Source organism: Numida meleagris, chromosome 2 (genome assembly GCF_002078875.1).
Source record: "Numida meleagris isolate 19003 breed g44 Domestic line chromosome 2, NumMel1.0, whole genome shotgun sequence".
In the NCBI taxonomy this organism is placed as follows: Eukaryota; Metazoa; Chordata; class Aves; order Galliformes; family Numididae; genus Numida; species Numida meleagris.
The window spans coordinates 126,822,645-126,844,101 of NC_034410.1; the positions used below are offsets into that span (position 1 = coordinate 126,822,645).

The 21,457-nt window shown below is 36.1% G+C and overlaps 1 protein-coding gene across 7 annotated transcripts in view; it reads left to right on the forward strand.

Annotated features, from left to right (window-relative positions):
• VPS13B (vacuolar protein sorting 13 homolog B) overlaps positions 1-21,457 on the forward strand; it is a 421,101-nt gene that overhangs the window by 313,707 nt on the left and 85,937 nt on the right. For all 7 annotated transcript variants that reach the window (XM_021386667.1, XM_021386662.1, XM_021386666.1 and 4 more), the window contains 2 exons: positions 1,577-1,714; positions 13,020-13,427. In XM_021386667.1, the coding sequence (XP_021242342.1) occupies positions 1,577-1,714; positions 13,020-13,427 (546 nt within the window). The remainder of the gene's footprint in view (positions 1-1,576; positions 1,715-13,019; positions 13,428-21,457) is intronic.

Below are 21,457 nucleotides of genomic sequence, written 5' to 3' on the forward strand. Positions count from 1 at the left end.
GAATAATATAAGTGATTTAGTGATTGATGGACATTTCACAATGTAATATTTACAATGCTTTACAACATATGTCAGGAAAAATATTTTAAAAGTGTACTTTGATGGTAAAGATTTCTTTTGTTACTATTTCCAGTATTCTAGGCAAACACTAGACAGGAAAAAAGATATTCCCTAAAGCAGTTACTATAGAAAAGAGAGTGTGCCTTACCATTCTGGTTAGTGTAATTAAAGAAAAGGACTAAGAACCATAAAAATGTAGAAATTCACGTGGAAAATATACAATTCTGTTGTATGCAGTGACAGCTCTTAAATAACTGTTGAGAGCTGACTTCATAAATGTATAGTGGGAATAGAGGGAAAGGAAAGGTTGTAATGTATATGCCATGCAGTACAAATACAGCTGTAAAGTCAGTGCCTGAAAATTGATCAAATAAAAACAGAAGAATGTGCTAACTTTTGATCTTTTCCATATAGATCTAAAGTCATGATCAATTGGTTTCAGTAGGTTCTTTGAAATCACATAAGGGTTCATATGTGCCAAGTTTTATATGAATCACATGATAAGGTCAAGAAATACAAATTCCAAAGCTGACTTTATATACCCAGTCCACATATGACTGTGATACCGCAATACCATATGTTGACTCTAGTAGTGGGTATGTAAATGTAAATTCCTTAAAAGGAATTCATTTGGTAAAACTCAGTTAAATAAAATAATTCTAACAACTTTTAATTGACTGAAGATGTGAGAGTTGAATTTTCATCAGGATGCCCCTTAAATCTTTAGGAGTGGGACAGACATTTGACAATTTAAGTAGCAGTCTTGAAACTAAGGAGTAATTGAGTACTTAGAACATGTAGTGTCAGAATTCAAGACTATACTAACAAAGGTCACGAGTTGCTAAAGATTAAAAAGACTACTTACAGCACTGTTTCTGCCATATGTGATATGTAGAAAGTAAAGGAATAGTATTTGGAGGAAATTAATTTTCATATACTTTTGTGACTTTATAGACTGATCAAAGGACTTCCATTCAAGGTGGTATACAAGAATCGCTATTGATTTTAAAAGCTAAACATACTGTGACAGTGAATCTTGGAAGAGAATGATATAACTGCTTTGTTATTGTGCTCTGTCCTTGAGATCCGGTACCATTCTGGACTTTACACCTTTATTATTTATCCGTTACTATATATTCTTTGAGGTAATGGTAATCTGATCTAGAAATAGCCATTTTTGATCACCAATTCTCTTCTAAGTACTACTGCTAACAAAAGCTAAAACAGTATTATTAAAAGATGTCTTGGGATGAGTGATATCTTTTACTCCTCGTTTTTTCAGATTTTCTACATTTTGTGTGATATTGAATTTACTCTCTTGCATGTGTATGGACGCATTGTTATATACACACCCTACCTATCTGTAGGCACAAATACTTTCTATTGCAGTATTAGGTATTTTATCTACTGTATATATAGTTTAAACTTTTTAGTTTTACTTAATTCCGTACGTAGCATTTTGTTATGTATCATATTCCTGGAATATCATTAATAGTATGATCATTATGACCTGTAGATCCTGGAAAGACTCTACCGGAAGCTCTGGATTATTGCAAGATTTGGTTGCAGACAGTAGCAGGAGAGGTGGATGCTAAAAGTGGTATACCACCTTCTCTTATCACAGTACAAATTAAAGACTTCCTTAACGGGCCAGGTAAGCTTTGCATTTTAATCTCTATTTTCTAATGTAATCTCTTTATAGATATGCACATGTAGACACACATTAGATCAGAAAAATGTTGTATTCCTTGTTGATGAATGTGATATTTTTCATCAGCAATTACCCTGAAGCTAAAGTTGAGGAATGGTCAGTCCTGGGCCAGTTGTAGACTTAAGACCTGATTATTTTCTTTCCAAGGTATCTATAGAAATGTTAATCCTCTAAAAGCCTGAGTTTGGCACATTTCCAATTAAATGAAAGCAACCTGCTTCTAGCCCTAGAAAAACTGAGATTTTAAAATTTATTGAAGTATGGTTATAAAAGCTGACTTTCAAATTGTTTCTGGAGATTTTTGAGATCTGCCTCCTAATGGCAGTTCTTTGGAATCTGGATACCTGGCATTACAAATTCATACCATCTAGAATGTTAACACTGTAAGTTAACATTGTAAAGTTAGAAAAAAAAATTACATTATGTTTTTTCATACAGAATATAATTGGTGTAGTATTACAGTTCATTAGAATTTACTTTAAAAGGCATAACATGAAGTCTCCCTCCTGAGGAATCACAAACTCCTGCAAATTCAAGTATTTTATGCACTATCTACTTTGTGAATTATATATTTATAACTACATTACTATATAGAATATGATTAAGGTTGTATTAAATGTTAGAAAATACACTTACATTTACCTGTACCATTATAATTCACCTCTTTTGTGCATACTTACTGTTATTTACTGAATCGTGTAACTTTTTTCTTCTAAATATCCTCACTTTAATCAGCGCACAGAATGAGCCTTTATGAGTAATTTTGTGAACAACTCTTCAGTAAAAGGTTTTTTTATTCATTCAGACTGTGTTCATACAGTCTATCACATTGTTTACAATATTTAAATTTAACTCTACATCAGGATTACCTCTGTGTTGCTTACGGCTTTAGGACCTGAGTGCTACAGAAATATTCATTTATCTGCGCAATTCTCCTATGAGTGACAGAGTAGTATGCCCTCACCATTTCACAGAAGGTAACTGAGGTGCAAGGAAATTCAAGATTTTTTCATTACACACCAAAATTACCAATTTAAAACTGAAAATTCTGTTTTCCACAGTACCTGAAAAAAATGCAGGAATTTAGGTCTTGGAAGTATAGTTCATGTTGTCTTTGGGTGGAGTAGTAATTACTTCTGCATATTAGACCCCAAAATATCAAACTGAACAACCGAAGAGTGAGAGACAATTCATATTTGCCAGGTGTTTATGAATACTTTTAAGTAACTTGAAAATCTGTTTTTGTATGCATGCAGGCAGGAGTCTCAGTGAAAGAGTAATGTTCATGAACAACCTCATCATTGCCACTTTTCTCATTTTTCGTGATGCCTTAAAAGCATTCCTTTAAGACAACATTTTAAAAGCACTTGACAATGCAGACTTTTTGTTACATTGATGCATTTTGGGGTTCATTCATAGGATTTTGAACCTTCAGGCCTATTGAATGTTTTTCTGCTATTTGAAGGGACTAATTATAATAATAGTATATTTTATGACCAGCATAAGACTAGAAGAGACACCTACTATCATTAGGCTTTATGGAAATCTGATGAGATCAGAAGAATGTTGGAGATCAGATTTTCTGAGCTCCATTGGAATGCCAAAAGGAAAATATATTCTTGGTACTGCAGTCTTTTGGTCACTGCTGCCAGGTGGGTTTTCTTTTATCCTCCTTGTTTTTCCAGTTTTTGGTGTGCTACTCATCTCTCTCCACATCTCTGACAGATTCCTATATTCCCAGATCCCTTGTCTTTCCACTACACTCTTTCTTTAGATTCTCATTTTAGTTGCCTGGCCCAACTTTATATTTAATTTATTATACACCTGAATTTGTTTCCCTGCCACACTCTCGTCAGTAGGGCAACTTTCTAATGAAGCCAGCTAGTCAGGAAGTTGGTACCAGCTTGCAAATTATGCATTCATGAGTGGTCTCAGTTCTTGCCCCATTCTCAATAATTCAACCAGATCCTGAATCAGTGTTAAATCTCTCCCTTCCATGGTACTTGGCTAGGTAGGAAACTGAAAAAAAAAGCATAATTTAATGCATTATAAAATCCAGACTATTTATTCTTGCAAAGCAAATAAAATCTCAGAGCTTTCATCCAGGATCTCTTCTTAGCCAAAAGGCACTCTTTTTATCATCTGTTTCTTGCTAATTGGAACTATCATTAAGCATGACTCAACAGCAATTACGTTGAATTTTAGTAAAGTGTTTTATCCATGTAATGTAGTAAAACAGCTCTGCATTCATCTGCAGATTTTTCTTTTCTCTTGTTGCCACTACTCTTCAAATAAGCTAACCTTTACCAAGAACTGTTCCATTATTAGTAGTGAAAGACACTTTCTGCATGTGATTGCATCAGAGTAGCAAATGAAAAGGAGCTCCTCAGCAGACTACTGGAAGACAAGTTGCTAATTCTACTGTGAGAAGAAGTACTCTAACCACAACTTCTTCCAGGATGACGAAGCTTGGCGTACCAAGCAAAAGCATGGGTCTGCAGAAGGTGTCTACATCATGAGGTCCTAACTAAGCATGCAGTTGTTTTTTAAGGACGGGAGCCTCAGTGGAACTCCTGGGGGCTCCTTTATGGTCTCTGGACAAACTTTATAATGATGTCTCCTTTCATAAATAGTAAATTTATTAAAGAAATACACTACTGAAATATGCTTATGTTGGTCACTGCTGCCAGATTTGTTTTCTTTTATCCTCCTTGTTTTTCCAATTTTTGGAGTACAAATCCTCTCATGGCTAAAACACTTAGGGATTTTTTTTTAATTTTTTTTTTTTGAACATTTGGCAAATAATAGAACTAATCAGTTTATTTTTTAAGGACAATTTGTGTATTTTCACATTCATTTATGTACGTGCCTTTCATAAATCCAGTGAGTAAATTTTTTAAATGTGCTGGAGGCAATATGTGCTAGTAGGGGCTAGCAGTTAGGCACAACTGATAGGCTTTTGAGCACATTTTTGAAAGCTGTGTCTACGCAGCCAAAAGTCTAGATGTAATGGCTTTTGGTATAGCTTTTAAGTGTTCAGAGTTCAGCTGCTCAATTGCAGTGCCATATTTCTTAAGAAATATTTAGTTGGCATGCTGAAGTTGTATTTCAGATAGAGCGGTAAAACATGCCAATGTGTAATGATGGCAAGAACCTAGCATACAAGCAGTTAAAAGAAAAAAACTGCAACTGGTTCCCAGTGTTTGCTGTCCTGGGTAAAAATTGTTCTTCTTGTAAATAGTTTGTCAGCTGAAGTAGATAAGTAGATAGTGTTCCCCAGAAAAATTGTATACTTTCACCACACAGGAAACCAGGTTGTCAGCCTGTGTTAACTCGGAGATCAAAAAACTACAAGTAGCTAAACTTGGAAACCACTAATTAAATGAGAATAACAGGATACGTTAATGCACTTCTTGCCACATGAGTTGATTATTTTGTACATTTTTGGCAACTAAAGAAAAATGATATTTCTTCCAGATTTAAGGTAATAGGATCCTAGGAGAAATAAGCATTCATCATCAGGCCTGTGGGAACAGACCTCAACCCTAACCTCATGATGCATTAAAAGACTATTCTTTCTACAGTAACTAATTATTTAGAATTTTTTAAATTCCATCTACATCAGTTTACATGACCTTCTCTCTTTTATATTCAGTCTGTTACTGGATTGTACATTTAATTCTTGTCTAATACATGTAAGTGAACAATTTGTTGCTTTAGCATTAGGTATTAGTCATTAGGTGGGGAACACATACAACCATCTTGTTTTAATAGTTTTTAAAAATTTATTATCTTTACCCACTAATCCTTTCTGTAGATTTTTTTTTCAATGAACTACGCTTTCTTAGCTGCAAAAGCTTTCTTTTTGATGTATTCTTTCTGCATGTAAATGATAGAAAGCATCTCAGTAATTTGTGAAGTGCAGCTTCATACTAAGTGCCTTAAAGCACTTACACATGCAAAATACAAGTTTTATGCCAAAGTCTTTATCCCCAAGCATTTTATTGGGAAGAAGCTAAGGTGGATGTGAAATAACAAAGATCCTTGATGTTTTGCCTTTGGAAATCATTTCTATAGAACAAACTGTCTGGAAAAATTAAGCAATTTCCCATTCAGTGGTGAAGTAAGAGCTGGGTGGTATCCCTGCCCATCTCCCCAGCACTGTGCTGTGGGAGCCCCATGCACCAGGCCTCGCCTTAGGCATGAAAGCACCAAACAAACTGCATGTCCCACTCTCTCCAGCTTTTCCCTGGTTTCCAAAGGTAACAGTTGTATCCATTAGCAAGGTCAGTGGTTTGGAGAAACCTGGAAAATAGCAGCTACCAGAAACCCACTAGAACAATATCTCCAGCAGGTGATAGATTAGTTGGAACAAATTGGAACCATTGCACTTCAGCAATCCTGGTTTCTTTCAAGCTGTTTTAAAAATGTCGTCATTTTAATACACAATATCAGCCCTGCGGAGCAGTCCACAGCAGGTTAATTTGAATCATATGATGTATCACTACCCTCAGCTGACATGAGCCCCGTTCCATGTGTGAAGCCATAATAAATCCATTCCCAACCGAGGCAAATTCCCTGTGAGAAGGTGAACTAATCCAGGCCTCACACTGGCATGTTAGCCCTCCGTAATTGAAAGCAGGGCCACCTGTTCCCAGCACAGTTAGCCTATAGAGAGAAAATTAGCATTAGATCAGATACTTAATATATTGAAAAATCATTCATACTGCTTGCAAGTTCAGCTGTGGGCTGCTTAGCATGACATCATATATAAACCTAGGAATGTGCCCACTTGATCCCAGTTTAACAGTTTTGTTAACCATGGTGTTTGTTAACTTTGAAATGAGAATTTTTTGATTTAATGAGAGCTGACACGTGAGAAGGGGAACTGGCCAGGGTGCAGACTTTTCTAATTAACTCTGGGTCATTTGCAAAACTTTTGAGCTTTCTAGTAGATTTTTTTCCCCCTTTTCTCTTTTGCAAACAAGTTTTTAAAGCACTGACACTGTAGCCATGAAATGATATTTATTTGATTAAGGGGGCAAGCAGATATATTCCAAACAGGTGTACCAGCCTGTAGGTATTGCCTTGTTTTTAACGCGTCTATTGTCTGTAATATCAGTGTAATAATGCGTAAAATTACCCAAGTAACTTTCTAACAGTAGTGTCTGCAACATGTATTTTCAATGAAATTTAGTTTCTTAAATTTCTAAGTACTGAAATGGAAACTAAACACCAAAGCCACATGGATAAGTTTGAAAATAGTTTGTTGGTAGCTATTACAGTATACTGACATTCTTTTAAAACTTATTTCAAACATTTGCTGAATTTTCTAATCACCCTTTTGTTTTTTTCTTCACATAAGTTATAATACAGATATATTGCTCAGCAGCTAAATCAGATAATATTCAGTATTTATGGATTCTTTTCCGCAAATGTGGTCCATGGCTTCAAACAATGTATTTCATCTCTCTGTGGTTCAACTTCTCACTCTCTGCTGAGAGTTAATGTTTCTCTTAGATAGGGTTTCCTCTTCATGATAGTGCCTCCAAGTGCCCACTGTATGTGTTGGCCTCACCACGCAACCCTTGACATGCTTCTGTGATGTATTTCGTCATTGCATGGTCACTTCATTTTGGTCAACATCCTGTAAAAAGCAGTAACCTTCCATCCTTTATCAATATTATCTTTGGTCTTTTAGACCTACAACAATTTATTTTGGTTCAGTTGTGACATTTTTTTAAAAACGATATTATAGCATTCTGAGCCTTGTCTGAGATCTCAAACCCAGGCAATGGTTAGAGCTGTTAATGTCACCTTTGTATAATGTTAAAGGTGCAGCGAGTCATAGAAGTAGGAGTTGTTGCTGCAGGCAAACACTTGGCTTGAGTTTATTAAGATCCCTGATGGTTTCTGTTTGCTGCATTGGCTTTAGAGAGCTTCTTTTGCAGGGCTGCAGCATGAAAACTACAGTAGATATGAATACTGAGGAATGACTACCAGCTTCTTCCAGACTAATTGGCATCTGTCTCACAGAAGCAGAACACAAGATGGACTACAGATGGCCTCTGAAGCCTCGTCTCAAGTTTCTTTCTTCATTTTCCTTGATCCAAATTGGGAATGATGCATTAAAAGATAAAAACAATTCTTCTGGATTCTTCTTGCTTTTCAGTTTCTTTTAATTTGTCTCTCTTTTGATGCCTAACCAGGGACAATTGAGAACAATACAACTAGTCTTTTCTTTACAAGTCTCTCTTTTTCCATTTTTCTTTTAAATAAATTTAATACTTGCAATTCATCCATTTCCCTGTTATTGAAGGGCCACCCTGACTCCAAATCAGAATCAGGACTCAAGACTACCTTTACCTTCCTCAGATTTCTCCTATTAGACTTCTTACAGCAGGATTGGTGGCTCCCAGAGAAAGGATGTTGTGTGTGGTAAAATGTTTCATGCTTGATGTCTGCTCCTGTCCTGTTTAGAACTAGGAAATTCAATTGTCCTGAGTTTAAGGCAAATAGTTTCTTCTATTTGTTATATTCTTTTGTGTTTTATAGCCTTCTTGCTTTAAAGGACAGAGAGAAACGTGTCCATCCAGAGAGAGAAAGATCTGGTCTTTTCCATATTAGCTATGAGAAATTAAAGATCCATTGCAGAATGAGGTGTATAAGAAGTCAAAAATTCTTGAGAAATGCCTTATTTTTCTCTCATAGTTCAACATCCCTCATAGTCTATGAATAGATACTAGTCTTATAAATAGAGCTTATAAATAATTTTCATGAAGTTTACTTTCTGATTTTTCAGATTAAGAGAATCTATGGTAGTTTATTAGTCATAGAAATAGTAGTCTGGTGAACATTAGGTTGTGGTATATATTAGAATAAGCCTGCTGACTTCAATAAGAGCTGTTACTGACCTAAAGCAACTTACTAGGAGCTCTGTTGTTTTTGTATTGCTTACTCATCTTTAGCTCACCAAATAAAAAGTCCTTTTGAGTAAATCATTATCCCAAGTTCACTGAGTAAAATTTTATCTTCACTATACAAATCTGAATGTTACAGAGAACAAGGGTAAAATACTCATAACCCAGATTTTTTTTTATCTGAAGCTATAAGTAATAAAATGACAAAGAAAGAAATTGTTTGAGACAGGAATTTCAGTGCACTGCTTATAAGTCTTCTTTTATAGATGTTATGATTTTGTTCAAGCAGGCCATATTGAATCCATTGGGTTTTTTGTAATAGATTTCAAAATACATAATAAATGTAAGTAATATGATGACTAATGGGTCAAGTGAAGTTGGAACTTTTTAAATGAGAAAATAGCTGGAAACCGTTTTCAGGAAACTATTCCAGTTGATTTTTGGTCCCCCACAAGGTGTACATTAACATAAACTCCGTAGAATCGCCTCTGGGACCTGAATTCCCTCTCTGATTTCATTATTGCAATGTGATTCTTTTCCTTTTGCTGTTAAGTCATCTCCTGGTGTGGTGGGAGCATATAATAAGTGTAATTTATTTATATTTATCTAATCTCCTTTTAACTCAATAGTTATTTCATCATTCTGTTTCCTAGTAGCTGTTCAGAAAGTTGTGAAGGGTAATTAGAAACTAATAATTGACAGACATGGATTTACTTCGTAATCTAAAGAGATGTAGTGAAGAAATTGCGAGCAATAGAAAAAAATTCAAATTCTACACTGAAATGCTACACTCTATTATAAATATTTTGATATCATCTGGTTCAGCTTTATTAAAATGTAATCAGAAATAACTCACTTGAACACAATGTATTTACAAATGCAGTAATTCCGTTATTTATTTGCTGGAAATAGGTAACACCCATCTTGCTGCTAAGACTTAAATCTAAAGCATCAGACTGTAATTGTGGTAGGTAGTCACTGGTAGGTAGGGAACTGTAGCAATGTAACCGAGGAGTTAAAGGAGGCTTTCAGCTACTTTATGCTCTGTTCAGATTCTGATGTAATTTGGGGCAATTCAAAGAGCTGTTTGAATTATGAGAACTTGTGTTTTCATACTGGTATGGAATGTGTGGTGTGCTTCCCAAGGTGTTTAACATCATCTAAAAATACTGTTATCGCTGCATTTTACACCCTGGGATTTTTTTTCCAGCTGCATGGAGGTGACCTTTTACATTGTAACATCTCTTTTTAGCCCATTTTGAATAGCTGGAGGAACTGCTGAACATCCATCTTCATCAACTGCTATAAATAGCTCTTCATATTTCATCAGTTTTCACTGTTGCTGTCCATCACTTAGATATGTTTTTCTTAGAGGGAATGTTAAAGTTTCTTTTAAAGTGCTAAGTATAAATTGTAGGACAGGACAAAGACTAAAAACATGTTGATTACACAATTGGATTTCTATTTTTTTAATGTTTTACTAAAAATGCCAAAGAATCTCCTTACATAATCTTTCCCCAGTTGTAAAAATAACCTATGTCATTATGAGATAGTTAAAATATTTGCAGTGAAGGTTCCAAAGTTACATTTTCTGCAGTTATGCTCCTGGCTGCCACCACTTTCTGTTGGGGCTGATTCACTGTAAAATAATAACTTAATACAAACCTTTGTCGAGTTATCAGTCATGACAGCGTTTTTGCTGTGTGACACGTGTGGTTTCCAAGCAGAAAGCAGGGAAGCCATTTGCATTTCTGTGGTATTCTGGTATTTTTTTTTTTTTTACTGCTCTCTTGGAGGAGTGCTGTGTTTGTAAAAACAAGTGAGGAACAGCTCTGATTAAAGGTACATCCCAGCACAGAGCTCCACCAACCCCTTGGCTTCTCTGCCCTGGCCAGACAAAACCCACAGGGAACTGAAGCTCTCACATTCAGCTCCTCTTCAAGGTTTTTCTCAGTCGCTTTATTCTCCAGGATTAGCTTGACACCTGTCCTACCAACTTAGGTCTAGGTACTTTTCAGGTGTTAGGGTTCTTTTGCCTCTCAGGCTACACTACCATAGGAAAGCATTGGCAGTAAAATACACCTTTGACAAGGAAGTGCAGTATAAAAGCTCTCACACCAAGACAGAAGGACGCTTTCTTTTTATTTACTATCGTATGCACTTAATTATGTAGCAAAGCCAAAAATTCTGTTTTATTTTGATATCCTTCTACTAGTTAACTAACCAAGAAAATTAAGTTCATAAGAGGCTTTTTTTTGAAGGTACTTGAGTGGTTCAAGGACCCAAATCCTAGTGTGAGTTGGATTTCAAACTTGAGTCGTTTTTAAAAATGCTCCTCTCCTTTCCATCTGATTGTCATAAATAAATGAACATCGTAATGTCCCATGTGTCTGTGCTTTTTTCTTAGCACTCCATTCAGAGGGAAGAGGGGACCAACACTTTGTGCAGAGGCAGGGCATTTTTTAGTGCCAAGAAAGGTAGAGAGATTTTCAAGTGTTAAGTGTCTCTGTCTTGTTTTAATTTTTTTAAAAAGAGTAGTATGTAAATACTCTGAAAAATCTTCAAAGTCAATTGCATATGGCTTTGGATGCCTAAAAATGTTCCCCTTTTCTAATGTCCAGCTTCCCTAGCTTTGATAATTGCATTTCTATTAGGCTCATGTGTTTGCTAGTGTTTACTATGGTTTTTGGCTCAGTGTGGAAGATTTTGACATTAAAAGAAAGCATTTTCAGAAAATTAATGATAAAAATTGAAAGTTACAATTAAAATAGATTTTCACTCTTAAATTTCACTTAGCTTTGGTTTTTAAGGTACTGCTGTTGTTTTTCTAAGAAGGTTATTTTTGTGCTTTCATTCAGATGTAACAAATCTTTCATGGCAAGTTCATCATATCTTTGTAGAAAAAGTGCCAGTTTAAAATTCACAGACTATTGAGATACCAAAGGCTCTAACTGCAATTTAGATGCACACATACAGATATTCTGGGGAGTCAGAGCGTAGCTTTGCCGTGTCCCTCGGACTCTTAGTTACGAGTATAATCTTAAGAACAGATCCAAATCTCTGCTCCTGCAACATTTTACCATTGTGGTAAAAGTTTCTGATTTACCAAAGGGTGGGAGAATCAAGTTTATCAGTTTGTGTCAGCATTAAGAGTAGAATGTGATCCTGGACAACTTGAAAATAAATCCTAATTTTGGTTAAATGTCCCTTAATCTGTGTAAAACCTTCAAAAAACAGGGTTTCCATTATGTGTTGATAGTATAACTTGGAACTAAGTAGCACTGTTTTCTCTGAACATTTAATATAGCTTAGGTATCTGAAGAGAATTTTAATCCTTTTTGCTCTTGAAGGGGAGGAGGGCAGGAATGAAACAGCAAAGTGAAAAGCGTCCTTTTCCCACTGGCCAGGTAGTTGTCTCAATACGGAGTGAAATTTGAATTTGAAATGAAACATTTTAAAAACTAAGTAAAAGCTGGATTTGTGTAATGAAGCAGAATGTACTGATAAGGGGGCAGACAGCAGCACAGGAGTAAGTTTCAACTTCATAAAATCCTGCTTTCTGTCTGTGAAATACTCTTGGTAACTGCAATGTCTCAACTATGAGAAATACCACTGTTATCAATGATGTTCATTTTATTATTGGTTTCTAAAATTTCAGTGAGTTTTTTAGCAGTCTGGGAGGTAGCAAGATCCTTTAGTAAAGAGACGAAGAAAGTGTGACTTTATGATATTTTTAAAATATCATATTTCAATTTTTCTGATTTCTCACAAAGAAAAAAAAACCCTTAGTTTTATATTTTGCTTAATTTTTGAATTCAGCATAGAAATGCATTGAAGAAAACCACTTATAAGCCATGTAGGAAAGAATATACATGTTATTCAGTCATTTTAAATGCATTTAAAACGTTCACTGTTGCCTTTGGAATTTAGTCAAATATTTCTACCGTATGGAAAACTCAAGAGAATGTGAAGTATATTTTCATTTTGACACAAAAGGACTATGTATTTACCTTCCTACACACTCAAATGAAGTGTTTGCCTTTCAGATAGTTGTGGTGGTCCCTGGAAAGAAACAAGAAAATAAGATTTAGATTGAGACATGTTTCTTCCTTTAGAACTGTGAATAGTGGAGACTGCTTGTAGTACTTTTACTGATGGTTTCAGATTTATTCATGAAAATATTGCCTCATTATGTTTTATCGATGATTCAGTCCATTTAATGAAACACAGTAGGAATAATATCTCCACTAAAAGCCTACATTTTTCCATTTCTTGAATAATTGCACTGTAATTTCTGATATATGTCTTTCTTTAATTCTGTCCTACAGCTGACATCAATGTGGATGTATCCAAACCTTTGAAAGCAAATCTAAGTTTTGTCAAACTTGATCAACTAAAACAGTTTTTGAAGAAAATTATGACCACAAATGACGACGAGCCTGGGAAGGAGGCTTCTCCATCAACTGGTACTCATCCAGATGAGGCTGTCGCTTCAGGAACCAAACACTCTAGTATAAAGGGTTCACTACCTGCAGTGCACACCAGTGCTTCACAGAACGTTTCACTACAAGAAAACTTGTGGCAAGCTCTTTCGTGCTTCCAGAAAATTTCCATTCACACCGTCCAAATGGTTGTTTCTATGGAAACCATCCCACATCCAAGTAAACCTTGTTTGTTAGCCTCTTTGTCAAACCTCAGTGGAAGCCTGAATATTAAAGGTGGCCATAAAACTGCAGGTAAGAGTTTCTGATAATTAGAAGTGCTGATGATTTGCTCGAGTGATGGCCCAGCCCCCATTTTTTAGTGCAACTCTTCTAGCTAACCTAGTGAATCCACAACAGAAAATACCAAATTCACAAAAGGGTTGTTACCAGAGTTTTCCTTGCAGTGAGGTAGCACCCAAGAGTGCATAATTTTGTAGTTAATATCCCCTCGATTGTAATTACTAATTTATTGACAGAATTCTGGATGGAAAATGGTTGCAAGAACCACAATTCTGAGATTCTGGTAATGCAGCACACACTTCAAAGAACAACATTTTGACAGTTTTCACTCAATAACTACTTTTTCTTGTTAGGACCCTATAGTTCAGAGTCCTGACATATGCTACTATGTAAATACTTGGTCCTACCATTATTCTGCTCCAGGCTTATAAAGTTTTATATTGTTACATATTTCCTCTGCACAGCTGAGAGGCTTACAGAGAAAATGAGGGTGCCAGTTCCAATGGCTGCTTTCATTGCTCCAAAAATGTGAATGCCAGATACTCGTTTAAAATGAAGACATTTTGAATATCTTCATAAATTGTTTTATTAGTCTTTTAATATAATTAATAAGATGGTACAGTTGCATGATCTGGAGGTGAGCCAGATGTTGGTATTTGGCAGAGTTGCTCAAGCGATAAAACAGTCTGTAGCTGAGAGCAGCAAGTTCTAGGCCAAGCTAGGTGGTGATTTATTTCTTTTTCATCAGAAATATTTCTCCTCAGGCCAGCAAGTTTCAGTGCTTCTTTATTGTTTTAAAAGTTAAAAATGAAAAATTTAAGGTTCAGAGGACATGAAAGCCTGTGAAAGTGCTGGAGCCTGAAACTCCTGATTTATCCATAAATAAACAGCAGTGTAGGCAGGAGTGGTGACTGGATTCCCACGCTTTTCCAATCATATCGCAATCCTGGCATAGAAAGCACAGCAATGGAGTAAGAGGTCTTTTTAATATCCTTTAAATAGTTCTCTTTTTGTTTGTGTGTTATAATCCTCTTTCCATCTTTTCCCCTCTATCATTTATAAATTATCCGTCCCATAGTACATTATGGTGTCCGCAGCAAGCTTCATTATATTAAAGCCGAGGCTGTTCCGTCACTGCACTGTAAAGCAATTCGGCAGACTCAGCAGAGTGTGTCACTTACCCTGGAAGTCTTCATCCTCCCTGAAGGAGGACTTACCTTGCCGTGTACATTAAGACCTCGGAAACACTCTGCTGCGAAGCTCTCTTTCTTAATTTTGCTGGTAGCCCGAGGAAACAAATCTTTATTTTTCATGTCACAATCCTCGGCACATTTATAGTGTAATATGCAATCTTAAATACAGCCATACTGATAATGAACCTAATGAAAATGGAAGTTAGGTTTTCTATATGAGGAACAGCCATTACCAGACAGTATATAGACCTCAGCAGACTCTTTCCACATTTTATGCAGTTAACGTTGCCTTATCTTTGCTTTACAAAAAGATAAATGCATGTGCGTGACATTTTGGGTGCAATTGTGGCTGTGCTAGAAATGGTTCTGTTACAAGAAGTATGAAAGACGTGCTTCGACAAAGCTGACTGAAACCGTCCAAAGCCTTTTAATAATAAATTCTTTGAATTTTTATATAAAATTCTCAGTTTGAATTCAAAATTCTGATAGAAACCAAAGTGAAAAATATAAATTCAGGAAACAAATTATCCTACATGGGGGAAACACTATTATGATCTTGTGTTGAATTACTTAAAAGAATGCCACAGTTAGTAACTAGATTTTCTTTATTATTGCAAAGAAATTATGCAAGTTTACTCGATTTAAAAAAAAAAAAAAAAGTGTAGTAGCTGTGTCTTGGGAGCAAGGAGCGTTTAAATATGTCAGTTCTTCACTACTTTTCCTCTTAGAGAACATTTTATAGATGCACCTTTTGAGCTGAATGGGCTTCGTGTCAGATTTTTTTACAGAATGAAACTAATACACAAATACTTCACTGTGTCTTTGATTTTGCAGTCAAATAACTATTGTGACCATCTGCAGCAGCTGCATTTTACGAATTATTTGCTGAACCAAACTAAGCACAATGACAAAAGTAGTCATCTCAGATGTACTGTTAAAACAGAGAAAGAAAAAGGAGCGTTGCTTGCCTTTTGTACAGTATGGCCATCTGCTGTACAGATGTTACTATATAGTATGACTTCAGATACAATAATTGTAGAAAATTTTCATTAAAACCTCAACAATTTGCACTTGTTTACTTGAATCTGCATAACTCCCCAGTGAGACAACACAATACGCTTGGGGTTTCTTTGGTTCTCACTAGCTTTCTCTTTGATCCTTTTTGATGTGCTGACTTTAATAAACATAGTTAAAAACACTGTTCAAAAACATCATGGAAAAAACTACAAAGGAACAATTACAGCAGTAGAAACTACTCTAATCCCTTACTTACGCAAGCTATTTTTAGTGAAATATGTTTTTTTACACATTTTATGTAGCAGTGTTTTATAAACAGTGTAAACGACCCCTTTTCCAGATGAGTTTTAATGCAGGAGATGAAGTTGTTTTGTAAGGAATCGTATTTGCTAGGAATTATTGAGAGAAAAAAAACTCGTAAGAATGCATTGTCGGCATTTCTCCTCCCTTACAGGAGGAAAACAAAAGTGCGTGACCCCATGCAATGCTTTGATTCTCTAGCTGAAATTAAGAAAAAAGCGTGCTATGTAGGGACTTTTTTTATTATCAGTTTTCCCTCTTGACTTTCATGGCTTAATCACAGAAGATAAAGGCCTTCAGTTTTAATTATTCTTCCTAATTTTTTTTTATGAAAGTCAGAAAGTTGTACTTTCTGAAAAACAGAGTGGCTAAGTAGTTGAATTATTTCTTTCACTTCTAACAGATTTAAGTGTTGAACCCTCGCGTTACAGTTGGACCAAATTGAAACACCTTCATTTCTACTTATCCTGCTGCACTGTTATTACAACCCCAAACCTTTAGTGTTTCAAGGGACTTCACTTTTTGGACTTTTTTCATGTTTTAATGCAGCAGTTACTTATAACAATGTAGTAAGTATTTCTGCTAGAATACTTACGCTCTCCTCTGTATTTATCCTGAATATTTTGGTTTTAGCAAAGTATTACTATTGTACAATGTCACACAGTATACTGGGGGAAAAAGAAAATCCCTTTCCCAAAGAAAATGTTATTAATTTTACTTTAGAAAAGCCTAAAGGTACAAGTTTTTCTGGTACCATTAAGGGCAAGAGCGTAAGTCGTATTGGTGTTAAATAACATAATTAATTGTACTCATTTTAGGTTTTGTGGCTTAGAATTACAAGTTAAAACTTGTGCCCGTTTCATACAAGTAAAGTAACAAACATTTTTGACAGCTTGTTTGTACTGCTGATGAAAACCTGAAGTCCGAAAACAGTTGTTAGACCTGGTTCAGTGATTTTTGTCCTCTGAGGTATGTGGCATCTTCTGGAAAGGGGCTGCAGCTCTCGAGGGTGGCAGCTTTGCAATTGCTTGGGATCTCACTAGAGCAACGCAGCTCGCTACCAAAAGTCACATGCCGTGTAAGTCCAAATCACTTTTAGTAATAAATACTAGGAAACAAAGCAATTCCACACATATGACTTCCTGTTTATTTAGGTTTGGTGTTGAAATTAGCACTACCTACCTGCCAACAGAGCAGATTAGTGAGAGAAGTGGAGGACTGTGCTCTCCCCAGACAGCAAGAAGCTGCAGCTCTCAGAGGAGCCTAAATATGCTCAGGCTGGACACAGAGGGAAGTGTTGCTGTGCAGTGCCTAAGTTAGGGAGCCGTGTACATGAAGCATTCCAAAGACCATAGGGTTCCCCAGCCCTTTGTCCCGTATGCAGATATAATTACTTTAGCATATAACGAAGGAGAAAAAGTAAATGCTAGTTGAGAGTAGGATAATTACAACTATTTTTTACTAAATATAGAAGAAATTACATACTTAAGATATTTTACTGAAATATTATAAAATAAATAGCGCTATTAATTGGTGGAGAGCAAAGACCAGACTTCATTTTGGGGTTAACTGGCTCTCTTGAGAAAACTCTGCTAAGGCGTTGTCATAGCCTTTGGATGCTGCAGATATGCAAGTTAGCCCATGGGGAAATAAAACATTAAATTAGATATGACTACCTAAAATAATATGCAGCAGTAACAAGCCATTTACAACACCCAGAAGACCTTTGTTACTTTTAGAAAGAAATATAAACTCTTTCCAACACTTGAACAATAGGAAATTAATTCTTTGTCAGTAAAAGTCAGAGGACAAACTAAATATTTAAATGGCCACTGAGGATTGAGGTGGAAGTGCAGCTTGTAGACAGCTATACAAATCACTAACAAACCTTAATGAATATTGGGTGTGGGCATCAGGGTCCTGTCAGATTTGACACCATGTCCCAAGTAGCTTAAACCCAACACTCAAGAAAAGGTGGAGACCTCATCAGGTCTCTAACATCTGGGATTTTATTTGTCATTTTGGCATACCCTGCAAGCGCAAAAGAAAGAGTAAAAGGGGATTATCTTGACAATGAAATGAGTTACTGAATCTTGTGATAATGAAAAGCAGAAGAATTCTAATTCCTTTCTATAGTCCCTGAGGTGGAGGTGCGTTTATAGTTCTGCAGAAGTATAATGTAGGAGGGAAGAACAGATGGCCTAAAATCCATGAAACAAGACACCACCTAATCCCAGGACTGAGTACCACTATTAATCCTGGTCAGATTCCCTACTGGTACTTCGTAACAGGGTTCAGAATTGCTACTGAGGAACTAGCATGTTAACTTGGGGAAAAGAAGGAAAAAAAAAGAAAATTAGTTGTAGGCTGTTGATTCAAGCGCTGCTGTTGTGAAACTGCATTTACGATGGAAATATCTTCAAATGGTAAACTCCAACTGAAATTCAATTCAGAACAAATACGATTGATTCTGAATTCTTTTCTGCTTTTATTGTGAAAGTGTTTGCATATTTTTTAAGACTGGGATTTCTTTTGTTACATGGATCCCAGTGCTTTATGTAGTAGCAGTAGGTTTTTTTCACAGTACTCAATTCTGCAGAATTATCTAAGAAATATAGATAATAGTGAAAGCTGACATTTTTGTTTTTACTTCTGATACTTTCTGTGCCATTACTTCACTTCAATCTAGAGGACTTTTTGTAGGACATTTTGCAGTGTGAGGTACAGAAAGCAGCAATCAGTCGTTACTGTTTGGACTTAAGGGCCAGTTCCTGAGGTTGTTAAAATTGCAGGCATGCTGGCAGCACGTTTCTTCTTTTTCAGTGACAAGAGTATTTTTAATGGGATGAGATCACCAGCTTCTTACCCACAGAAAGGGAGCAATTCCATTGGAACTCCAGGTGACTGTGGCCGTGCATTTCCACACTTGGCCTCGTGCTAGCTTTGTTATTCCTGCAGCTGTTGTGAGTTGAGTCAGGGCACTGATATGTCTGAACACCAATTCAACAGGAAAGTAGTGTTCAGCAAGATCACCTTCATCTGGCACACTGGTGAGGTCGCTTTAATGGCTATGCTGGTACATTTTTTAATTGAAGAACCTCTGTATGCCCATCTGTAAAGCAGCAGTAAGAATGTTTACTCACTGTTCTAAAAACTAATTGTATCTAAAGATAAAATATTTATGATAAAAGAACCAAGTCTTACTCGTGTTGGTATAGTTCTCAGTCAGTTCTGAAAGCTGGTTTGACAAATGTGAAATAAACTCTATTCTCGTTGTTTTCCATTATTCATTTTTCTCCACTTAATTGGAATAGAATAGGACAGTACAGTGCTTTACACATATATTAAAATTATTGTAAAAGCCGCCTTGAACAAAACTGAAAGTCTCTTTAGATTAATACACCCTTTCTGACCAGACATCGCATAATCCAAAACTACCAAATCAACAAGTGAATTGAGATTTTTCAGCTATTTAGTGTTCAGTCGTGTAATGAACATGATGTACCTGCCCAGTTATTCTTTAAGGGAGATGAGCTCATTTCAGATAGATAACCATCTTTGACTTCTCTTCTGATTCATCACTGACCTGAACTCCATTTGAACCTTGTTAGACACAAAACAAGCAGGATTCCTGGCCTGAGCTATAAAATATAATTAAGCCCTTTTGAAATGATGTGTAAAAGAACATAGCTTTACCCCCACTATAACCACCACCACCACCACAACCAATAAAGTTAAATCAAGCACTGCCTGTAATGGATTAAAATAATAAATGTTCCTGGATTTTAGTGTTTGAAGTATTTGAAGAAAACAGGCTCCCAGCAGCCAGGACTGCTGAATGCAAGGGGACATTTATTAGTGACGAATTCAAGGGTTTGGCCTGTTTAAGATCATTACTTTCTGTTTACCGTGTGTTACACATCTCGTGTTTTTACAGAGCCCACATGTGTCCATATGTAACACTGAACAACTCTCTTTCACTAAAGAATAGTTAATTGGTAATGTGTAAATATTGTTCTCATGGGGAGAGTGAACTATCATAAGATTCAGCCCGACACTAATGAGAAATCCAGTGCGGTCAGTGCGGTCAGTGGATTATTAACTAAATCTCTCCTGGAAAATTGTCCTTTACTATGTGTCTCACCATTTGTTTGCTACTGCTGTTTCCAGGCTTAAGAAAATGGGCTGTTTCTTAAATTAACTGCAGTATTCCCCTTGTAATTATTTTCATAGCTTTGTTACCTCCCTTTTTTTTTGTCAGAAGCCACTTCTTAGAGGATGCCTATCAACAAAGCAATGCAACTGTAGCAGAACTACTCAATAGGTGATATATCTCAAACTTGCTAAAGAGGAAAATAATTCATGTGGATAATTATATCTCACAGATATGTGTTTACATAATCATAGCTGCCTTAGTATCTACAGCAATTGTAAAATAGATACTAAATGCAAATATGAAGAATGAATCCCCCAAAGCAAATATCGCAGATCATTACCTTTGTAATGTGTGACATTAAAGTAGAGGATACTAAGGAAAGCTGCTTGCTTATTACCCTTCAGCAGACAGATGCTGTCTCTGCTGCCCAACCATGGAGGGTACCAGGGTGCAGTGTTGGTGCAGACCAGATGGCACACATGCACCTCTCCCACTCTGAGCCCACACCACAGGATTGGACTCCGGGTCACGGTCTTGCTCTTGAGCTGACTTGAACTCGGAAAAGCAATTTTCTTCCCAGAGATAAGATTTGTAGTAGAGCTGTGACTGTTTTCCAAAAGGCTTTTCAAAATAGTGCTTGCCCATAGTCCAGCGCAATTTGTTCTATTTATTGTGTGTGTTTCCGTTTTCTTCAAACTCTTTTCCCATGTAGAAATTTCCAATTAAAATAATGCTCTATGTTGTATTAGGTGGCAGTGCAGTGAACCAAACAGGATTTACAGCTACCCAAGGAAGAGCAGTGCAGTGCATTACAGAAGAAAAAAACTTCTGCTGCATTTCTACTTATTTTATTTGGAGTCAGTTCAAATATCAGCAATTTAAAATGTAAAATAAAATGCCTGTAGTTAATATCTACACATCATATCTGCCTTTGTCTGTGAACCAGGAAAAATAATAGAGCTCATTCTAAACACCTTTTTTGCCTAAGCTCTGTGTGATTGTTACTGTAAGCCGTGGCTGTTTCAGTGTCTTCACTGCACCTATTTAAACAGGCCGCTCTGGGTTTCTGTGCATGCATATAAAGAGATTCATGCACAAAGGGCAGTTTAACATGGAGACTCCTATTGATGGTAACCCCGAGGTGTTTGTACTGGGGCGCTCAGATTCTATGAAATGTCTTTATATTAGCATAAATCAAGTCTTTACTGACTGAAGAAAAAGGCTGTCTTAGTATCAAACCAAAGGTTGTCTTTTAGTAAATTTTCTTCATTTTTCTCCTGCAATGATCTCTATGTTTAATTTCTGTGCAAGGTAATTTCTAGCAAGTGCCAGCTGTATTTCAGACCCTCCTACATTATTTCCAGATGTATAAAAAT